General features: G+C 41.3%; 1 protein-coding gene across 3 annotated transcripts in view; it reads right to left on the minus strand.

Moving 5' to 3' along the window:
* The window catches only part of KLHL3 (kelch like family member 3), a 145,878-nt gene that overhangs the window by 25,519 nt on the left and 102,115 nt on the right, over window positions 1–18,244 (minus strand). For all 3 annotated transcript variants that reach the window (XM_010590853.3, XM_064276538.1, XM_064276548.1), the window contains exons 7-8: window positions 16,926–17,042; window positions 13,707–13,856 (exon numbers count right to left, since the gene is read on the minus strand). In XM_010590853.3, coding sequence (XP_010589155.1) covers window positions 13,707–13,856; window positions 16,926–17,042 — 267 coding nt within the window. The remainder of the gene's footprint in view (window positions 1–13,706; window positions 13,857–16,925; window positions 17,043–18,244) is intronic.

The following is an 18,244-nucleotide window of genomic DNA, read 5'->3' on the forward strand; positions in this document are numbered from 1 at the left end:
TTCCGTCCTAGACAGAGAGCCCTGCCAGGGCAGAGGGTTCATCTGCCTCAGTCACCAAGCTAACCCCAGTGCCTAGGGGTGCCAGGAAAAAGTGAAGGCTCAAATATTTATTTGAAATAATATTTGAAATAGTGAGTAAAAGGTGAGTAGGATACACAAAGAGTTAAATGTAAAGAGTATACAAAATAGGCTGGAATGTCATTTTCTTTGGTTGAAGCATGTTAGAAAACCAAATCACAATTCTGGGAACATTGAGGAAAACAAATAAAAGAGACAGAGAGCTTTTCTCAGCCTTCCCAGATATTCTCCGTCACCAGAAGAAAGGTTGCTTATCCTTTGCACAAGGTACTTGACTTCTTTGTAAATTAAAAAGCAAAACAAAGTTTTCAGGGTACCTCATGATGACGTACCAGAAACCACCTTCCATCAGGCGTGAGAAGGGTACATTCATATCAGAGAAAATCCACCACTCATCGGTGAGGGCTGTCACAGTAACACAGAATCAACATTCTAGAAGTATAACATTTTTTATATTAAAGTAAAATTTTCTACATGAAAGTAGAAAGACAAAAATAATATAGGACAAGGTTTTCAAAATAAACTTGCTATTGAACTCATAACACCACTGATAAGAGACAAATTTTAATATTCAAAACTTGTACAATGACTGAAGAGAGTGATGATGAGGTTTTGTGTGAGGGACCATCAGTTTCTGAAATGAGGAGGTAGCTTAAAGTGGCAGGAAGGAGCAAGTGGACATTCTGTCTCCCTCACAGGCATAAGAAATCTGATTTTTTAAATTTTTTTATTGAACTTTAGATGTAGGTTTACAGAACAAACTAGTTTCTCATCAAACAGTACACACACTATTGTATGACATTGGTTAAAACCCCATGACATGTCAACACTCTCCCTTCTCAAACCTGGGTTCCCTATTACCAGCTATCCTGTTCCCTACTACTTTCCAGTCCCCGCCCCAGGGCTGGTGCACCCCTTTAGTCTAGTTTTGTTCCATGGGACTGTTCAATCTTTGGCTGAAGGGTGAACCTCAGGAGTGGCCTCATTACTGAGCTGAAAGGGTATCTGGGGGTCGTACTCTCAGGGTTTCTCCAGTCTCTGTCAGGCCAGCAAGTCTGGTCTTTCTTTTTGAGTTAGAATTTTGTTCTACATTTTTCTCCAGCTTTGTCTGGGACCCTTTTTTGTGATCTCTAGAAATCTGATTTTTATGGCAGGTCTTGCAAGAAGCACTTGCACAATGAACACTATACTCACTGTTGTGTTCATCATGCAGAGCCAAAAAAGAAATTTTCTATCTTGAATACAAACAAATGGTTGTTTCCATAGATAACCTGATCAGAGCAACCAATTAGGCAAAAATGAGTATTTCCCAAAGTCTGCATGTATTACATCTCTGACATTATAAACTTCAAGCTAGTTAAGACTACAGGTGTCAGAGCAGGAAGACTTGAGCGATTATCTCCTGTAAGCCTGATTTTACATTTCCAGAAACCCAGGTCCAGGGAGATCAATAGGCATATTTCTTTCTCCCCACAACACCCCTAAAATCCCAATTTATTAAAGATTTGTGATGCCTTTAATAGAAATTGCTGAGTCAAATCAGCTTATTTAGTGAGCCCTTCAAAGTAACCCTGAGTAAGAACGAGCTGTTTGACGTATAGGAATCACAATAAACTATAAACAATAAGCTATGAGAACTGGTCCTAGGCTAACAACTATGCACACTGAACATATTAATCACTTGCAAGAACTGAAATGTAGCTGGGAGTCTTGCAGGGCACTTCAGGGTTCTGATCCCAAATCTCAGCTGTCACTACAATGGAGGTTGCAGAAATTCTGGGGAATAGAAAGTCCTGGTTGACAGAAGACGAGTGAGCCAGATTCACTGTGGGAGGTGGTTATGAGATGCCTCCTAAGGAAAACACTCTCATTTTGGAAATTCCAATGGTCATTTACTTTGGGGAGATTAGTCAGGCTGTGCAAATACTACCTGATTTCTAAAGAAGGAAATTTCACTCCTAGCATTAACAAAATAATTTTTAAATAAATAATGTAATGCTATTTCTTTCATATAGATGATTCTGACTCCACCGGTGTACTGCAGCCTGGGCAGTTTTCCAAAGATTGGGAATGAAGGCTTGTTGGTCCATCCTCACAGATGTGACAACCACCCTATGTCTGAGAGCCATTAGGTGCCAGAGCCTGGCCAGTGTAATGGGCAGTTGGCGAATAGAACAGCAATTTCAGCCCACGTGTAGACCAAGGCCCTAACCCTGGCTGCAGGACCATGTAAGTATTAGGATCTCCACTGAGGCTGAAAATCACAGTAGAGGAACAACCTGGGCTTTACACACTTTTTCCATCAGGCAAGAGGTATGTGTCCAAACCCTCTTCCATGACCGGTATGCTGGGCAGAAGGCAGGCCCAGCCAGTCGGTCCCTCGGGCCAGGGCAGGAAGCGAGAGTCTCTCTTACCCTGGTGCGTGGGGCCGCAGGGCTAACACCAAGAGTTCATCCGAAGGAGCACGTCGAGGTCGAGCCAGAAGACTTGTCCAAGCAGGTTCCTAAGCGACAGGTGCTCTAGGCACGTAATGACAGCCAACGTGCAGAGACAATGGGGGCCTGAGACCAGAAAACATGAGGGCAAGGCCCAGAGGGAGAGAGGAGTGAGGAAAATGGGCTTTAGAGTTACACTCCTGAGTTCAAATATCAGCCCAGGCACTTAATAGCTTATAAGCTTTATTTTCACCGTCTATCACATCAGGATAATAAAATGTTTTTCATACCAGTATCAAGAGGCTTAAGAGATATAAAGCACTTGGCACAGCGTTTGGCAAATAGTACAAGTAAATAAATGTTAGCTTCTATTATTAGATCAACACCATCATTGTATGCTAAAAAACAGACTCCCAATAAATGGTAGAAACCTGTGAATGGAAGGGTGATTGCCACTAATTTCAGGGATGATGGTGGGGTTTATTCAGACCCCAGGGTTTTTCCAGGGTGTAGGCTGGATCCATTTAGAGGACCAAGATGGAAGTGCCTTAGCCAGGGGCCTGGCCCAGATGACAGATCATACCTACTATGCTACAACACTGTCTACTTAACATAGGACAGCATAACTCAGGAGAAAGCTGCCCACTTCTAGCCAAGATGGCTCTTCAGAGTCATTTTAAAAAGGTGGATAAACTCACCAAATGAACTGGAATGACAGTGAAAAGTGCCAGGTTCTGTACATTTCCAAAGGGTTCATTTGCATATTCCTGGAACCTCATTTCTATAGTGCCATCCTTGGAACAGGGCAATGTAGGAGTGTTCTGAGTGACTGGGAGACAGTCTCTGGTTGTCCATAGCAACCAAGCCCCAGGGAAGGTGCTGGCTGGTGAATGTGTGGGAGCCAAGATTATGCCATTAGTTGTTCCATCTTGAATGTGTCAATATGATCTGTGCATATGCGACTCAGGAAAAAACATCCTTATTAGCCTCTGCAGCTATCTCAAAGCAATCATATTCCTTTCAAGGAAGGGACTTGCCTACACATTCACTGCTGAGAATAATGTGAATCTCTCTCCACCAGTGTGTTTCTGAAAGTTTGCTCTGTCAGTAGCCTATCTGAACAGGATTCACAAAAGCCAAAACTAGCCTGCCTTTAGAATTCCTTTGGCTGCTTCTCCAACTCCTCAATTATTCCCTGATTTCTCTTCTTCCTCCACTTATTTGACCATTTATGTATTCCTATCTTACTTTCTCAGAGTGACATCTTAAAATTAAAAATCATCAAAGTGCCAGAATCAGGATTCTTTCTACATAGTACTCACCGGAAATTTTTTATGAAATTTGGAAGCAATAGCATAAAGAACACAGACTCTGGATGGAGTCAGTCACCCTGGACACAAATCTCAGCTCAGCCATTTATTAGCTGTGTTTTAAGATATGTTCACCAATTTTTTGATACTCCTCCACTTAGGACATGGGACTTAATTCCCTTCCCCATGAGTGTGGGCTAGACTTAGTGACTTGCTTCTAGCAAATAAAATATGGCAGAAATGATGAGGCATTACTTCCGAGATTAGGTTATAAAAAGACTGCAGCTTCAGTCTCGGATACTCTCTCTCACTCTCTTGCTCTTGAATCATTCACTGTGGGAGAAGCCAGGTGCCATGTCATGAAGAAGCCATGGGGAGAAGAAAGCCAGCTACCTTGTCATGAGCACACACAGGCAGCCTAAAGAGATTCCTACATGGCAAGAAACTGAGACCTGCCAGCAACCACAGGAGTGAGTTTAGAATCCGATCCTCTCCCTAAACAAGCCCTGAGATGCCTACAGCCCCACTCAACAGTTTGGCTGCAATTTTATGAGATACCCTAATCTGGACTGACCCAGCTAAGCCACTCTTAGTTTCCTAACTCACAGAAACTGTGAGGTAATAAATATTTGCTATATTAAGCCACCAAGTTTAGGGTAATTTGTTACACACCAATAGATAACTAATACATAATGAGTAGGTAACATAACCCAAGAAGCAATTTCCTAGTCTGTAAAATGGGGTAATCACAATTATGAAAATCCTATGAGATAATAAATGTAAATTACTCAGCCCAGTGCTTGGCATATGGTAAGTCCTCAGTAATTGGGATCTGCTATTATCATCATGGAGCCCTGGTGGTATACCGGTTAAAAGTTGGGCTGCTAACTAAAAGGTCAGCTGTTTGAATCCACCAGGTGCTCCTTGGAAACCCTACGGGGCAGTTCCACTCTGTCCCACAGGGTCACTATGAGTCAGAATCAACTTGAGGGCAACGGGTTTGGGTTTGTTTTTTTTTTTTCGGTTTATTATTATCATGGAGCCCTGGTGGCACAGTGGTTAAGAGCTCAGGTTGCTAACTAAAAGATCAGCAGTTCAAATTCACCAGCTACTCCTTGGAAACCCTACAGGGCAGTTCTACTCTATCCTATAGGGTCGCTATGAGTCAGAATTAACTTGATGGCAGGTTTTGTTTTTTTTTTTTATCATCATTGTGGGGGTTAGTATTATGTAGTGGTTAAAAGCATAGGCTTTCAGTCTGCCAAACCTAAACTCAAGTCCTAGTGCTATCACTTACGAGCTGTGAAGCCATGGGCAAATCACTCAATCTCATTGAATCTCAGTCTTCTGTAACATCAAAGCCTCCAGAGTTGTTATGAAGACAAAATAGGATAATGTATATAAATTGCTTAGCCTAAAACACAAGGAGGCTTCTCAGTAATTGGTTGTCATTACTGTTAAATTAATAACAATAGTACTGTATAATCATCAACAGCTTTGATGATAAGGACAATGACCCAGAGAATAAACAAGAAACAAAATACAAATTACTCTAATTGGTCATCAGAGGTATGAGCCAGTTCTCTCCTGTAGTCATATAAACCAGTTTCTGTATGTTCATCCTCACAAACAATTTGCATTTGGCCTTGGATACTCAACTCAGGCTTCAGCTCCTGCAGAAAGCTTTCCCTCATTCCTCACCCCTCTCAGTCCTCCTAAAGCATCTTACCCATACCCCATTGTGGCACTTTCATGCTGCATTGCAATTGTCTTTTTACATCTGTCTCCCCTCCCCGTAGTCTGAGAATCTCCTGGGGCAAGGACCAGTTCACATGAGCCTTTATGCCCCCAGCACATAGCCCGAACTGTAAAAAAAAAAAACAAAAACCTGCTGCCATCGAGTCGATTCCAACTCATAGCGACCCTATAGGACAGAGTAGAATTACCCCATAGGGTTTCCAAGGAGTGGCTGGTGGATTCAAACTGCCGGCCTTTTGGTTAGCAGCTGTAGCTCTTAACCACTGTGTCACCAGGGCTCCAAGCACATAGCCAAGTGCCTGGCAATTAGTGACTTCTCTATGAAAGTACGTTGAATGAATGAATTAATGCATGAATGATCATTTATAGTTTACTGCTTTTTTAAAAAAAATCTAAGTGCCTCATAACCCTTCTAACTCCCAGGAACATTCAGTATTGGACTATCGGGCTGAACCAAATGTTGTAGGGTCGATCTACACAAGGGATAAGAGGAGGATATGAAGTTGGACATAAATCCTTACTACATCCATGTGAAAACACGTGTGAATGCTGGCAAGCATTGGGGAGAAAAACTAGGTGTGATATAAATAGAACTAAATCTCCATGAGGTTATTTCTTCTTTAAAAATAAGTCTCTTTCCTGGAGGGACCCCAGAAGACATGGCCCCCGGACTGTTTGTTAGCCCAAAACTAAAACCATTCCTGAAGCCAACTCTTCAGACATAGACTGGACTATAAGACATAAAATGATACTGGTGGGGAGTATGCTTCTTAGCTTAAGTAGACACATGAGACTAAATGGGCAGCTCCTGTACAGAGGTGAGATGAGAAGGCAGAGGGGGACAGAAGTTGGCTGAGTGGACATGGGAAATACAGGGTGGAGAGAAGGAATGTGCTGTCACATTGCAGGGAGAGCAACTAGTGTCACATAACAATGTGTATATAAGTTTTTGTTTGAGAAACTGACTTGAATTGTAAACTTTCACTTAAAGCACAATAATATATATATGTTTCTTTCATTCATGAAAAGTTTTACCACTGCCCATCCTGTGCCAGGATCGATCGAGTCTGTGTGCTGAGGACACCAATAAATGACTCCTGGCATCATGAAACCTACAAGTAAGCAGGTAAGTGAGAGAACCCTAAATACCTGCCCATAGTGTGAGCCTGGGTACTCAGTAATCTCCTGAAGGCACTGTCTTTGTTTTCCAGAAACAAGTAAAACCTCCAACCACCTGACCTTTCCTTCTTCATTAAAAAACCATTCTTATCAACTGTATTTCTACATATAAGCAATAAATAAAACCCACTGCAATAAGCTATTGGAAATTAGAATTTTTAAAATATCATTTACAATAGCATTAAAAACTATGAAATATCTGGGGACAAATCTAACAGAAAATGTTCAAGACCCATAAACTGAAAATTTTTGACTGCTGAGAGATATTAAAGACTTGAATAAATAGAGAGATATACTGTGTTCATGGATCAGTATTATTAAGATTAACGATACTGCTTTAGTACTATTAAAAAGTCTATTTCTCCCCTGCCCAAATGATTTATAGATCTAACACAATCCACAATCCCCATGGGATTTTTTATATAAATTCACAGACTTTAAAATTTATGTGAAAAACCTAGAATATTCAAAACAACTTTGAAGAAGAACAAAACCAGAGATCTCACACTACCTGATTTGAAGACTTAATATAAAGCTAGTAATCAAGGCAACATGGCATTGGTGTAAAGATAGACAAATAGATAAATGGAACAGAATAAGGTCTAGAAATAGACCCATACATATACAGTCGATTATTTACAACAAAGATGTCACCGTAATTCAGTGGAGGAAGGATAATCTTCCCAAGAAATGATGTGGAACAAGTGGATACCCATATATAAAATAAATTAACCTTGACACTTTATGTACCTCATTAAGAAAAAATCATACTAGAATGGATCACAGACCTAAATATAAAAGCCTAAAACTCTAAGACTTCTAGAAGAAAGTACAGGAGAAAATTTTTGTGACCTTAGATTAGGGAAAGATTTTTTAGCTTGAACACAAAACATACAAATCATAGCAGGAAAAAAAAGTCAATAAATTGAACTTCAATACAATTACAATTTTCTGCTCTTCCAAAAGGCACTGCTAAGAAAATGAAACGACAAGACACAAATTGGGAGAAAATTTGCAAAATATATTTCTGATACAAAGACATATCCAGAATACATAAAAGAAAAAGTCTTACAACTCAACAAGAGTTAAATGGGCAAAAACTTTGAACAGACATTTCATCAAAGAATAAGATAGATGGCAAATAATCACATGAAAAGATGCTCAACATCATTAGTCAATAGAGAAATACAAATTAAAACTACAGTGAGATAATACCACATTCCTACTAAATAGACAATACCAAGTGCCGCTGAGACTGTGGAATAACTGAGTTTGGCAATTTCTTATAAAATTAAACATATACTTATCATACCAAACCCAGTCCCATCGAGTCAATTCCGACTCACAGCGACCCTATAGGACAGAGTAGAACTGCCCCACAGAGTTTCCAAGGATCGCCTGGCGGATTTGAACTGCCAACCCTTGGTTAGCAGCCGTAGCACTTAACCACTACGCCACCAGGGTTTCCATACTTATCATACAACTCGGCAATTCCACTCCTAGGTATTTACACGAGAGAAATTAAAACACATGTACACAAAAAGATCTGTATGTTCACAGCCACTTTATTTGTAATAGCCCAAAACTGGAAATAATCTAAATGTCCATCAACTAGTGAATAAATAAATTGTGGTACATCCATAAAAATGGAATACTACTCAGCAATAAAAGGGAATGAATTCCTGATACATGCAACAACATGGATAAATCTCAAAAACATTGTGCTAAGAGAAAGATGACAAATTCAAAAGACTATATATTGTATGATTCTATTTATATGAGTTGGAATCAACTCGACGGCAGTGGGTTTATTTATATGACATTCTGGAAAATGTAAAACTATAGGGGCAGGAGTCAGATCAGTGGTTGCCAGTGGCTGGGGGCAGAAGAAGGAGACTGACTACAAAGGGGCACAAAGAAAATTTTTTTTGTGATTAAAATATTCTGTATTTTGACTGTGGTGGTAGTTACACGGCTATATGCATTTATCAAAACTCATCAAATTATATCCCTAGAAAGTGAATTTTACTACAAGTAAATTTTTATACCTCAATAAATCTGAAATTAAATTTCACCTGCCACCAAAACCTGTTCCCTGGGAGGAAACTGAATATAAAAGATGAAGCATGGATTTTGGAGTGGGACAGATCTCAGTTCAAGCCCCAGCTCTGCATTTACTGGCTGTGTAACTCGCCAAGTTACTTAACTTCTCTGAACCTCTGAGTTGCGATACAAATAATACCTAGCTATTAACTGTGAGTTAATCTGCTGAAAAAGATCTCTTTGAAGTTTTAAAAAGCAAAGATGTCACTTTAAGGACTAAGGTGCGCTTGACCCAAGCCATGGTGTTTTCAATCACCTCATACGCATGTGAAAGCTGGTCAGTGAATAAGGAAGGCCAAGGAAGAACTGATGCCTCTGAGTTATGGTGTTGGTAAACAATATTGAATATACCATGGGCTGCCAGAGGAATGAACAAATTTGTCTCAGAAGAAGTACAGCCAGAATGCTCCTTAGAAGCAAGAATGGTGAGATTTGTCTCACAGGCCTTGGACATGACATGTTCAGTCACTGGAGAAGGACATCATGCTTGGTAAAGTAGAGGGTCAGTGGAAAAGAGGAAGACCCTCAAGGAGATGGATTGACACAGTGGCTGTAACAATGGGCTCAAGCATAACAATGATTGTGAGGATGGCGCAGGACCAAGCAGTGTTTCGTTTTGTTGTACATAGGGTCACTACGAGTCGGAAGTGACTCGAAGACACCTAACAACAACAACATCATTGTGAAGATTTAATGATAAAATCTGGTGCTCATTTCCCTTTAAAAAAAAAAAAACAAAACCCGTGCTGTCAAGTTGATTCCGACTCTAATTGTCATTTCCCTTAGCACGTGCCAATTCCTCAAACCTTCAGTGGGGATTGCTCATTAATTTAAATGCCCCAACAATAATGACAGAGGTATAGTTTGAGGAGCAGGTTGAACAATATAACCTTAAATCACTCAAGGATTAAACACAGGAGAACAATGAGGCAAAGAACAGAGATGACTTTTTTTCCTTTCTTTAACAGATTCTAAGGAACTTAGCCATGGTTCCAGTTGCCTGCAGAAAAGTAGGTGCCCGGGAGTATAAACATTTCTCACTCTGAAACCAAACATCCTAAGCGGTTGGCCTTGGTCTCCTGAAATAAGCGCTGGCCTTCTTCTCAATTACTATAGAGTCAATACCCAGAAGCTTGGGAATGACTCCCAGCTTGCTTAGTCCAGGCTCAGGCTTTTGGTTTTGATTTTTAAAGCTGTGTTTTTGTGGTTAGATGTGGCAAGAGCTAGATGTCGAATCTAGAAAAGAAGGGTCACTGGGTATGGTCTCCTTACCAAGAACCTGGGCCAGTTCTGAACCACTACTTCCTTAGCTCCAGAATACATTCATGAGACAAAGACATCATTAACCTGACATCCTGTAGGATTAGAATCACAATTTCCTGAGGGCAAAGAGGGATGTGGCTCACGTCTGTCAAAGTCACAGAGACAAGTGAGAAGGCCCCCTGAAAATCCAGGTATGTAAAGGCTCCTCCACGTAAAACAATAGTGCAACTTAGAATCATAATGAAGGTGGCATTCAAATCAATGGGAGAGAAGGGGATGGATTACTCAATAAAAAAGCTTTGGGGCAACTGGCTCGTCATTTGCAATATAAATAAAGTGGAATTCCTACCCTTACACCTTACACCAAGATAAAGTCTAAGTGTGTCAAAGATGCAAATGTAAAATACAGAAATTACAAAACTACTTGGAGAAAATTTAAAAAAAAAAAAATCTCAAGGTAGGGAAAATCTTTCTAAGCACAGTGCAAAACCCAAGCTATAAAGCAAGAGACATATCAATCTGACTACTTTAAAAAAAAAAAAAATTTTATTTTTTTTAATTCATGATTGTTATAAACAAGTTAAAAGGCAAACTGCATACTAAGGAAAAAATACTTGAAATACATACAATAAAGGCCTAACTTCTTTAATGTACAAAGAACCCTTAAAAGCCATTAATAAGAAATGTACAGCCCAATAGAAAAATGGGCAAGGGGTATGAACAGAGAATTCTCCAAAAAAGAAACACAAATGCCAATAATTATATGAAACCAAGATAAAACTCACTCAAATAAAGAAATGCAAAATAAAACAAGATGTCATCTTTTAACTTATCAAATTGGCAACTATTTATAAGTTTAATACCGATTGTTGACAAAAGTGTGAAGAAAACAGGTGCTTCACTACTAGTTGCTGTTATGTGTTAGGTGCTGTGGAGTCGGTTCCAACTCATATTGACCCCATGGACAACAGAACGAAACACTACCCAGTTCTGCACCATCCTCACAATTGTTGCTACGTTTGAGCCCATTATTGCTGCCACTGTAACAACCCATCTTGCTGAGGGTCCGCTGGCCCTCTACTTTACCAAGCATGATGTCCTTCTCCAGGGACTGGTCCCTCCTGATAACATGTCCAAACTACCTGAGACCAAGTCTCACCATCCTCGCTTCTAAGAAGCACTCTGACTGTACTTCCTCCAAGACAGATTTGTTCATTCTTCAGGCAGTCCATGGTATATTCAATATTCTTCATCAACACCATAATTCGAATGCATCAACTCTTCTTCACTCATTGTCCAGCTTTCACATGCATATGAGGCAATCATAAATACCATGGCCTGGGTCAGGCACACCTTAGTTGAGGGAGTGTAAAAAGGTATACTCTTCTTAAGCAGATACAGAACTCTCTAAAAATGGTAACTGCAGATACCTTTTCCACTTATAAGAATTTATCCTAAGGAGGTAATTGCACAAATATACAAAGATGTATACATAAGGATATTTGACACACAAGTGTTTATAATATCAAAAACCTTGAAACTGCTGCAGAGCCCATCAACAGAGCGTTGTTAAATAAATGATGGTACATAGACACAATTGAATACCATATACCCATCACAACTAAAATACTGATTTCTATCTATACTGATAACATAGAAATTGGTCTATAGTACATGGTTGAGTGGGGGGAAAAGATTTCCATCTGTATAACAAGATCCCATTTATCTAAAGGCATATTTTTTAATCTATGTTTGAATAAGTGCACACAGATATGTCTGGAGGAAAAATCACCAAAATGGTAGAAGTGATTGCCTCAGGGTAGAGGGATTTCAGGTGAATTTTACTTTCTTATTTCAAAATTGCAGTATCCTTCTAATAATCTACAATAAGTACATATTTCTGTGCTTAAATAAAGCTAAGTTATTTTCACTTTGAAAAATATAAAGAAGTTTCAATGCAGTATTTCAACAAAAGGCATCAGCGTGCGGTAAGGCAACTAGCCAACCAGACCAAGGCCCTTTCTTAACGCAGCTACACCATGTAATCAGCACCAGGCAGCACGAGAAAGACAGGTGTACACTTCTGGTTTACAAAAGTGAAGCCAGCCACAGGACAGTATGCGTTCAGAGAATAGTTTGGAGGGTAAAAAAGTCTCAGTTCAAACACAGGTTCTACCACATGAGCTGTGTTGATTGGGGCAAGTTACTCAACCTCTCTAAACTTGCCATTTTCTCATTTGTAGAACTGGAATTACAACTGTCCTAACGTGACAGCATTGTTGAGAAGATTAAATAAGATATGTATGTGATACCATCCACACAGTGCTTGGCACATAATACTCGCTGTCAAGTCGATTCTGACTCATAGTGACCCTATAGGGCAGAGTAAAACTGCCCCATGGAGTTTCCAAGGTGAGGCTGGTGGATTCGAACTACCAGCGTTTTTGGTTAGTAGCCATACCTCTTAACTACTTGTGTTATCTGGGAAAACTTATAACATCCATTCACATTGTAGGAGCCCCGGCGGCACAGTGGTTAAGCATTTGGCTGCTAGCCAAAAGGTTGGCAGTTCGAATTTGGTTTGGATTTTTGTATTCACATTGCAACCACTACACTCTCAATGATCCAGGGTCATGGAGCAGAGTAGGAAAAAAGGACTGCACACCTCAGAGAATTCCAGTATCTGGTCTTGGACAACCACATGCTTCTCTACCCTTGTGAAACTTTCCTGGGAGCAGCAGGCAAGGAGTGTGGCAGCCAGGCGGAAAGAGGAGGAGGACAAAACAAGTGCTAAATAATTCCCTGATGCTGCCTACTGTGTAGTCAATGAGCCAACACAACCCATTCTCTCCTCCCACCTTTCCCGTTGCGTTGGCTGGGACCTTCCCCCAGACACCAGCACATAAGGATCCTAGAAAGACTACTCGAATGCCAAGCCGGAAAGGACTTTGGAGATCATTTAGTGCAGCATCTTTCATTCTGCAGATAAGGGACCTGAGGACCAGAGAGGGAAGGGGACTTTGCAAAGAATGGAGGCAGCCAGTACACAGCATACACTCAATCGTAGGGTCCGCTCCTATGATCATCCCTCCCTTCCCCTAGCTGCACCTTCACAAGTTCTCATTTCCCCACTGCCTTCCCCTCTTTCATTACCTGTCTGACTCCTCAAGGCCCCTTTTCTCCTCTGGCAGCCCTAATTGTCCTTTATTGCTCTGTGGTGAGGGAAGGAACCAGAATGATTCGAAGAATGGCCTAGAAGAATTGATGTAGCTACCACTAAGTAAGATCAATACAGCCATTCTCAGCTTCCAATAGAGACACAGCCCAAATCATGGCGTGAAAAATAAGCGAGGGAGAGGGAAGAGCTCTTAGTTCCTCTCAAAACTCCCTGAGGACACTGGAGGTTACCTTGAAACTTGTAGGAAAGGAACACCCCAGAAGAGAGAGGTACCAGCAGATTCAAGAAGAACCAGCAGACTCCATCTCCCAGGTTCTAAATGCAACCATGATGCAGGCAGGCAGCCATCTACTCTCCCAGGACAGAATCCTGGCTCTTGGCAGTGACTGGGCTGGGGCTTACCTTGGGCAGGCTGACTGGGGTCCTGGGCTTGGTCCTCGGGTTCTTAATCAAGAGCCTCTGATCCAGAGGGAGCAGATGGTATTTCATGGCCTCGATGAGGAAGTCCTTACAGGTGTTGTTATTCTTTATCAAAGCTTCTTCTTCAACTGTCTGGAGATAATAACCCACAGGTTATCTCCTGAAGCAGCACTCAACCACATTTCCCAAGCTCTCTCCCTGGACTGAGTTATCCCTGCACTCCAACACTTATTCGTTCCCACACCACATCATCTCAAACCCAAGAGAAAGGTCCACAGAATTACTCATGCTCACTTCCTGCATTTCAAGAGCACAATGGAGTAAACAATCAAGCTCTGGCATCAAACACACAAGAGATTCAAATCCCAGCCCTACTACTAAACTCTGCCGATCCTGTTTCCTTATCTGCAAGATGGGCACATTAAAAGTATCCACAACCTCAATGATTTTGTTACTTAACAACATTGGTTTGAGGCTTAAATGAGATTATGCAAAATTAAAGGTAATTAGTTGTCCTGAATGCCTCTTCCCATATTCCTCCTGGTTTGAATGTATTATAATGTTGAGGCAACAGGGTCAGACACTTGAGAGAGGGAGAGGGGGAGAGAGAAGAAAAGATAGGAGGGGAGAGAGAGAAGAGAATAGATGGGGAGGGGAGAAAGGAGAGGGGAAGGAGGAAGAGAGACATGGAGAACCATAAGCCAACCTCTGGAGGCATTAGGTAAAATAAAGCAGTTAAAGAAAGGATACGTGTCTGTTTTGTTGCAGTGAAAGACTCAGGACAGAAAACTGGCCAGTGAGGCTCTCTTAACAGAGTGGTAACATCAGAGCAAACAGAATGTCCTGCCCAGAAGTCCCACCTATTGACCTCATCTTGGACCCATTTAAGGTGGGACTATGTCTTCTTCACCTTTGCATTCCAGAGCAGGACCTAGGTAGGTGCTCAGGAAGTGTGAGGCTAAATATTTCATTAGCAAGACGATGGTCTTGTCTGGTGCTCCTGGGTCCTCACCTGTCACCAGGAGTGAAAATGCAGCCAGGGCCCTTGGCCTGCTGGGCAGTGCTAGAGTTGGCAGGGCAAGAAGGATGGGCAAGATAGGGCTTCTGTCACCTTTGTGCACCTCCTTCTCCAGATATGAGCTCCAGGGACACTTTATTTCCTTTGGAGGTTTTTTTTGTCTCTCCCACAGGGGAACTGAGTCAGGTTGAGCCAAATCACAAACTTTTAGAATCAGTTAAAAAATAAAAAGGGTGGGAGAGGATCTTGGGAGGAAAGAGAAATGTATGAGCTGCTACTTTTCCAAAATAACCCATTCAGCTTGAATTAACATCTTCCCCCAAAGTCAGGGCAGTGTTGGTGCAGGTCTGCCCAAGAGCTTCCCTTCTCCGTCCTCCACTGCCATCAGTCATCCCCAGCGGGTTATACTAATTGCAAGTTTGAAGGTCAAATGAGTATTAATGAAACACCTACTCCTAGAAGTGTTCTCCCTGAGGGGCCTGGTTTTTTAAAAAGCCCTTTTATTAAAAAAAAAGGATCTCGTGCAACAGTTCTCATGCCCATTGCCTTGAACCCCCTCGTCCAGGTCTAAATCTTACTTTGCCATAATAACCCAGGAACAATTTCTGATGTCTTTGTTAAGTTTCGGTTGTGGACACCTGATGGAGGTTGTAACTAGAGGGGTCTCTAAGGTCCCTTGAATTTTTCTGAAACCCAGGACCTACAGGCCAGCCTCCCTCACTGTGGAAGTGAGACTGAGCTAGAGACCAGACACCCACCTCCACCTCTGGATAGTATAAGGTTTCCCTCAAAGCACAGCAAGGTTTGACCGACACGGAGCTCAGGCAGCTTCAGATCCAAGGTTTAAAGAACCTTTTCTGCAGGAAGGATATGCTGCCACCAGATGGCAGTGGTGTCATCCAAAGCGTAAACTGCAGGGCAGGTATCAAGACTTAAAAGTGTATCTCTTCAGCACCTCAGAAGAGGACTAGACATTCAGAGAACATTTCACTGACCCCTTAGGCCTGTGGTCAACAGTGTCATGAGCTAAAGACTTTAAAAGTGCTGGTGAGGTTACTATGTCTCCCACTATTACCAATACTAGCAGCCATCACAAAATAGTTGTAATATCAGCTAAGACGCACTGAACTCTGTTACAGGTTTTGCATGGATTATCTCATTTTATCCTCACACAGGCGCTCTTTCTATCAGGTGAGAAAACTGAGGTTTGGAGAGGTTAAGTATTTGCCCAATGTGATACGGATGGGAAGTGACAGAGCCTGCTCTCTTATCCTTGCATCACACCTTCCAGTCCTTCCAGAGACTCCCTGAGGACAGCTGAGGGCTGGCCTACTGCCTCAGTGTTTTCTTTTGTTCATATACCAACATTTATCCTCTGCTTCCCTGTAAGAGTATCTAACACCATTTACTGCACAAAGTCAGTCATGTAATGGTAAACAGGGCAGAGTATAAAAGGTGGCAGCCAGCTTAGTGGGAGTGTTTGCTGTAGATCCAGACTTGGATTTGAGTCCAGGCCTTGCCTCTTAGTAGCTCCGTACCTCCAAAAGCCTCAAGGCCCAAATTTGTTAAAATGGGTTATAATCTTTGCCTCACAGTGCTGTTATGCAGATTAAGTGAGAAAACATGTGGCACCATACGAACACCCCATAATTCTTGATTTTTCTTTCCTTTGGTCAGTGGGTTCTCAGAAGAAGTAGAAGCTGCATGTATTCCAGGCACCTGTGAGGACCTGGTTTTTATCCTCCTGACTTGGGCTCCAACTGGCCTACATCTAAGGCAAAAAGGGAACATAGAACCATTATGCAAATGGTCCTTCTTGCTCTGGCACTCTACAATAATAGCAGATAACTTTTGTTGAACATTTGACAGACCAGGCTCTATGCTAAACACTTGACTTGCACACTTACCTCCTTTGGTCCCTACAACAACCCTAGTGGGCTCTATTATAATACCCATTTTATGGAAGAAAAAACTGAAGCTTGAAAAAGTTAAAAGTTAAATAAGAACTCATAGCTAATAAGTAGTAGAACAGGGTCTGAAGCTTAGACAACCCAGACTTACCCTCAACACATACCAAAGTATTCATAAAACTCCTCAACCGCTCCATACAGCCAGGCTGCCCACTGCTATTCCTAGAGCCCTGAATGAACAGGGAAGTCCTTGGTTCTTCACACAGCACTCACCTGGACTAGGTAATCCCTAGGTAAGAGAGGGAGACGAACATGTTCCATCAGCTTTGCCATGTGTTCCAAACGGGTTTCTTTCTCATAATTTATCCACGAAATCACAGCTTCAAACACCTATGGAGGAAAAACCGCACAAGTAACTTCAGCAAACAGATAAAAGTTTTCAAAGAACCTCCTTAATCCGTAAAAAGAAAAGATAAAAAAAACCTACAAGTCATCCACAAAGGTGTTTAACCTAAGGTTCAATGTTTAAAAATAAACAGAAGTGATTTGTTTATCAGCTGGTCTCAGAGAGTGATCATACATACACACACACAAAATTATGATAAGCCTGCTATCCCAAATGTAGAATCATCATAGTTCACTGCAAAACGAGAATCATTTCCAATTGTTATTTAAGGATACAAACGCAGAGCAGCAGCTGTGAAACAAATTTTACAAAGATTGCTTGAAAGGATCCGAAGCCCTTGTTACAGTGTTTCATAATTTATCTTCCATGTACAATTAATGCAGAATAAAAACCAGTAAGAGCATCCCTCCCAAAGTTGACAACAATGGTGAATGCGACACTTAACATCAGCAAACACTTCACCTTGGGTTTAACTTCTCCTTTGAGAAGAGATTCCATTTCTATACAAATCAAAACTGGAGAACTTGAAAACAAAAGGAAGGAACTAAGGTTTGGATGTCCACTTTGGTCAATGATAAGCCTGAATTCAAAATCTGCACCACTATATATACACACGAACAGACAAAATTCAGCATTAGCAAGTTGTAGGGAAATCAGCACTGTTTGTGGAAACTTAATTAATACAGCTTCTTAAAAAAGGATGAGAGAACTAGGATGGCTAAGATAAAAAAAAAAAAGAAATACCAAACATTGGTGAGGATGTGGGGAAACTGGGACTCTTATCCATTGCTGGGAGCCCTGGTGGCATAGTGGTTAAGGGCTTGGCTGCTAACCAAAAGGTTGGCAGTTCAAATCTACCAGCCACTCCTTGGAAACCCTATGGGACAGTTCTACTCTGTCCTATAGGGTTGCTATGAGTCAGAATCGGCTTGACAGCAGCAGGTTTTTATCTGTAGCTGGTGGGAATGCAAAATGGTACAGCCGTTGTGGAAAACTGTGTGGCAGTTCCTCAAAAACTAAAAATAGAACTACTGTATTACTCAGCAATTCCATTCCTAGGTATATACCCAAGGGACTTGAAAGCAGCAACACACACATATGTACACCAATGTTCATTGCAACACTATTCCCAATAGCCAAAAGGTAGAAACAACCTAAATGCCCATCAATGGATGAACAGATAAAC

The sequence above is a fragment of the Loxodonta africana genome, chromosome 2 (genome assembly GCF_030014295.1).
Source record: "Loxodonta africana isolate mLoxAfr1 chromosome 2, mLoxAfr1.hap2, whole genome shotgun sequence".
In the NCBI taxonomy this organism is placed as follows: Eukaryota; Metazoa; Chordata; class Mammalia; order Proboscidea; family Elephantidae; genus Loxodonta; species Loxodonta africana.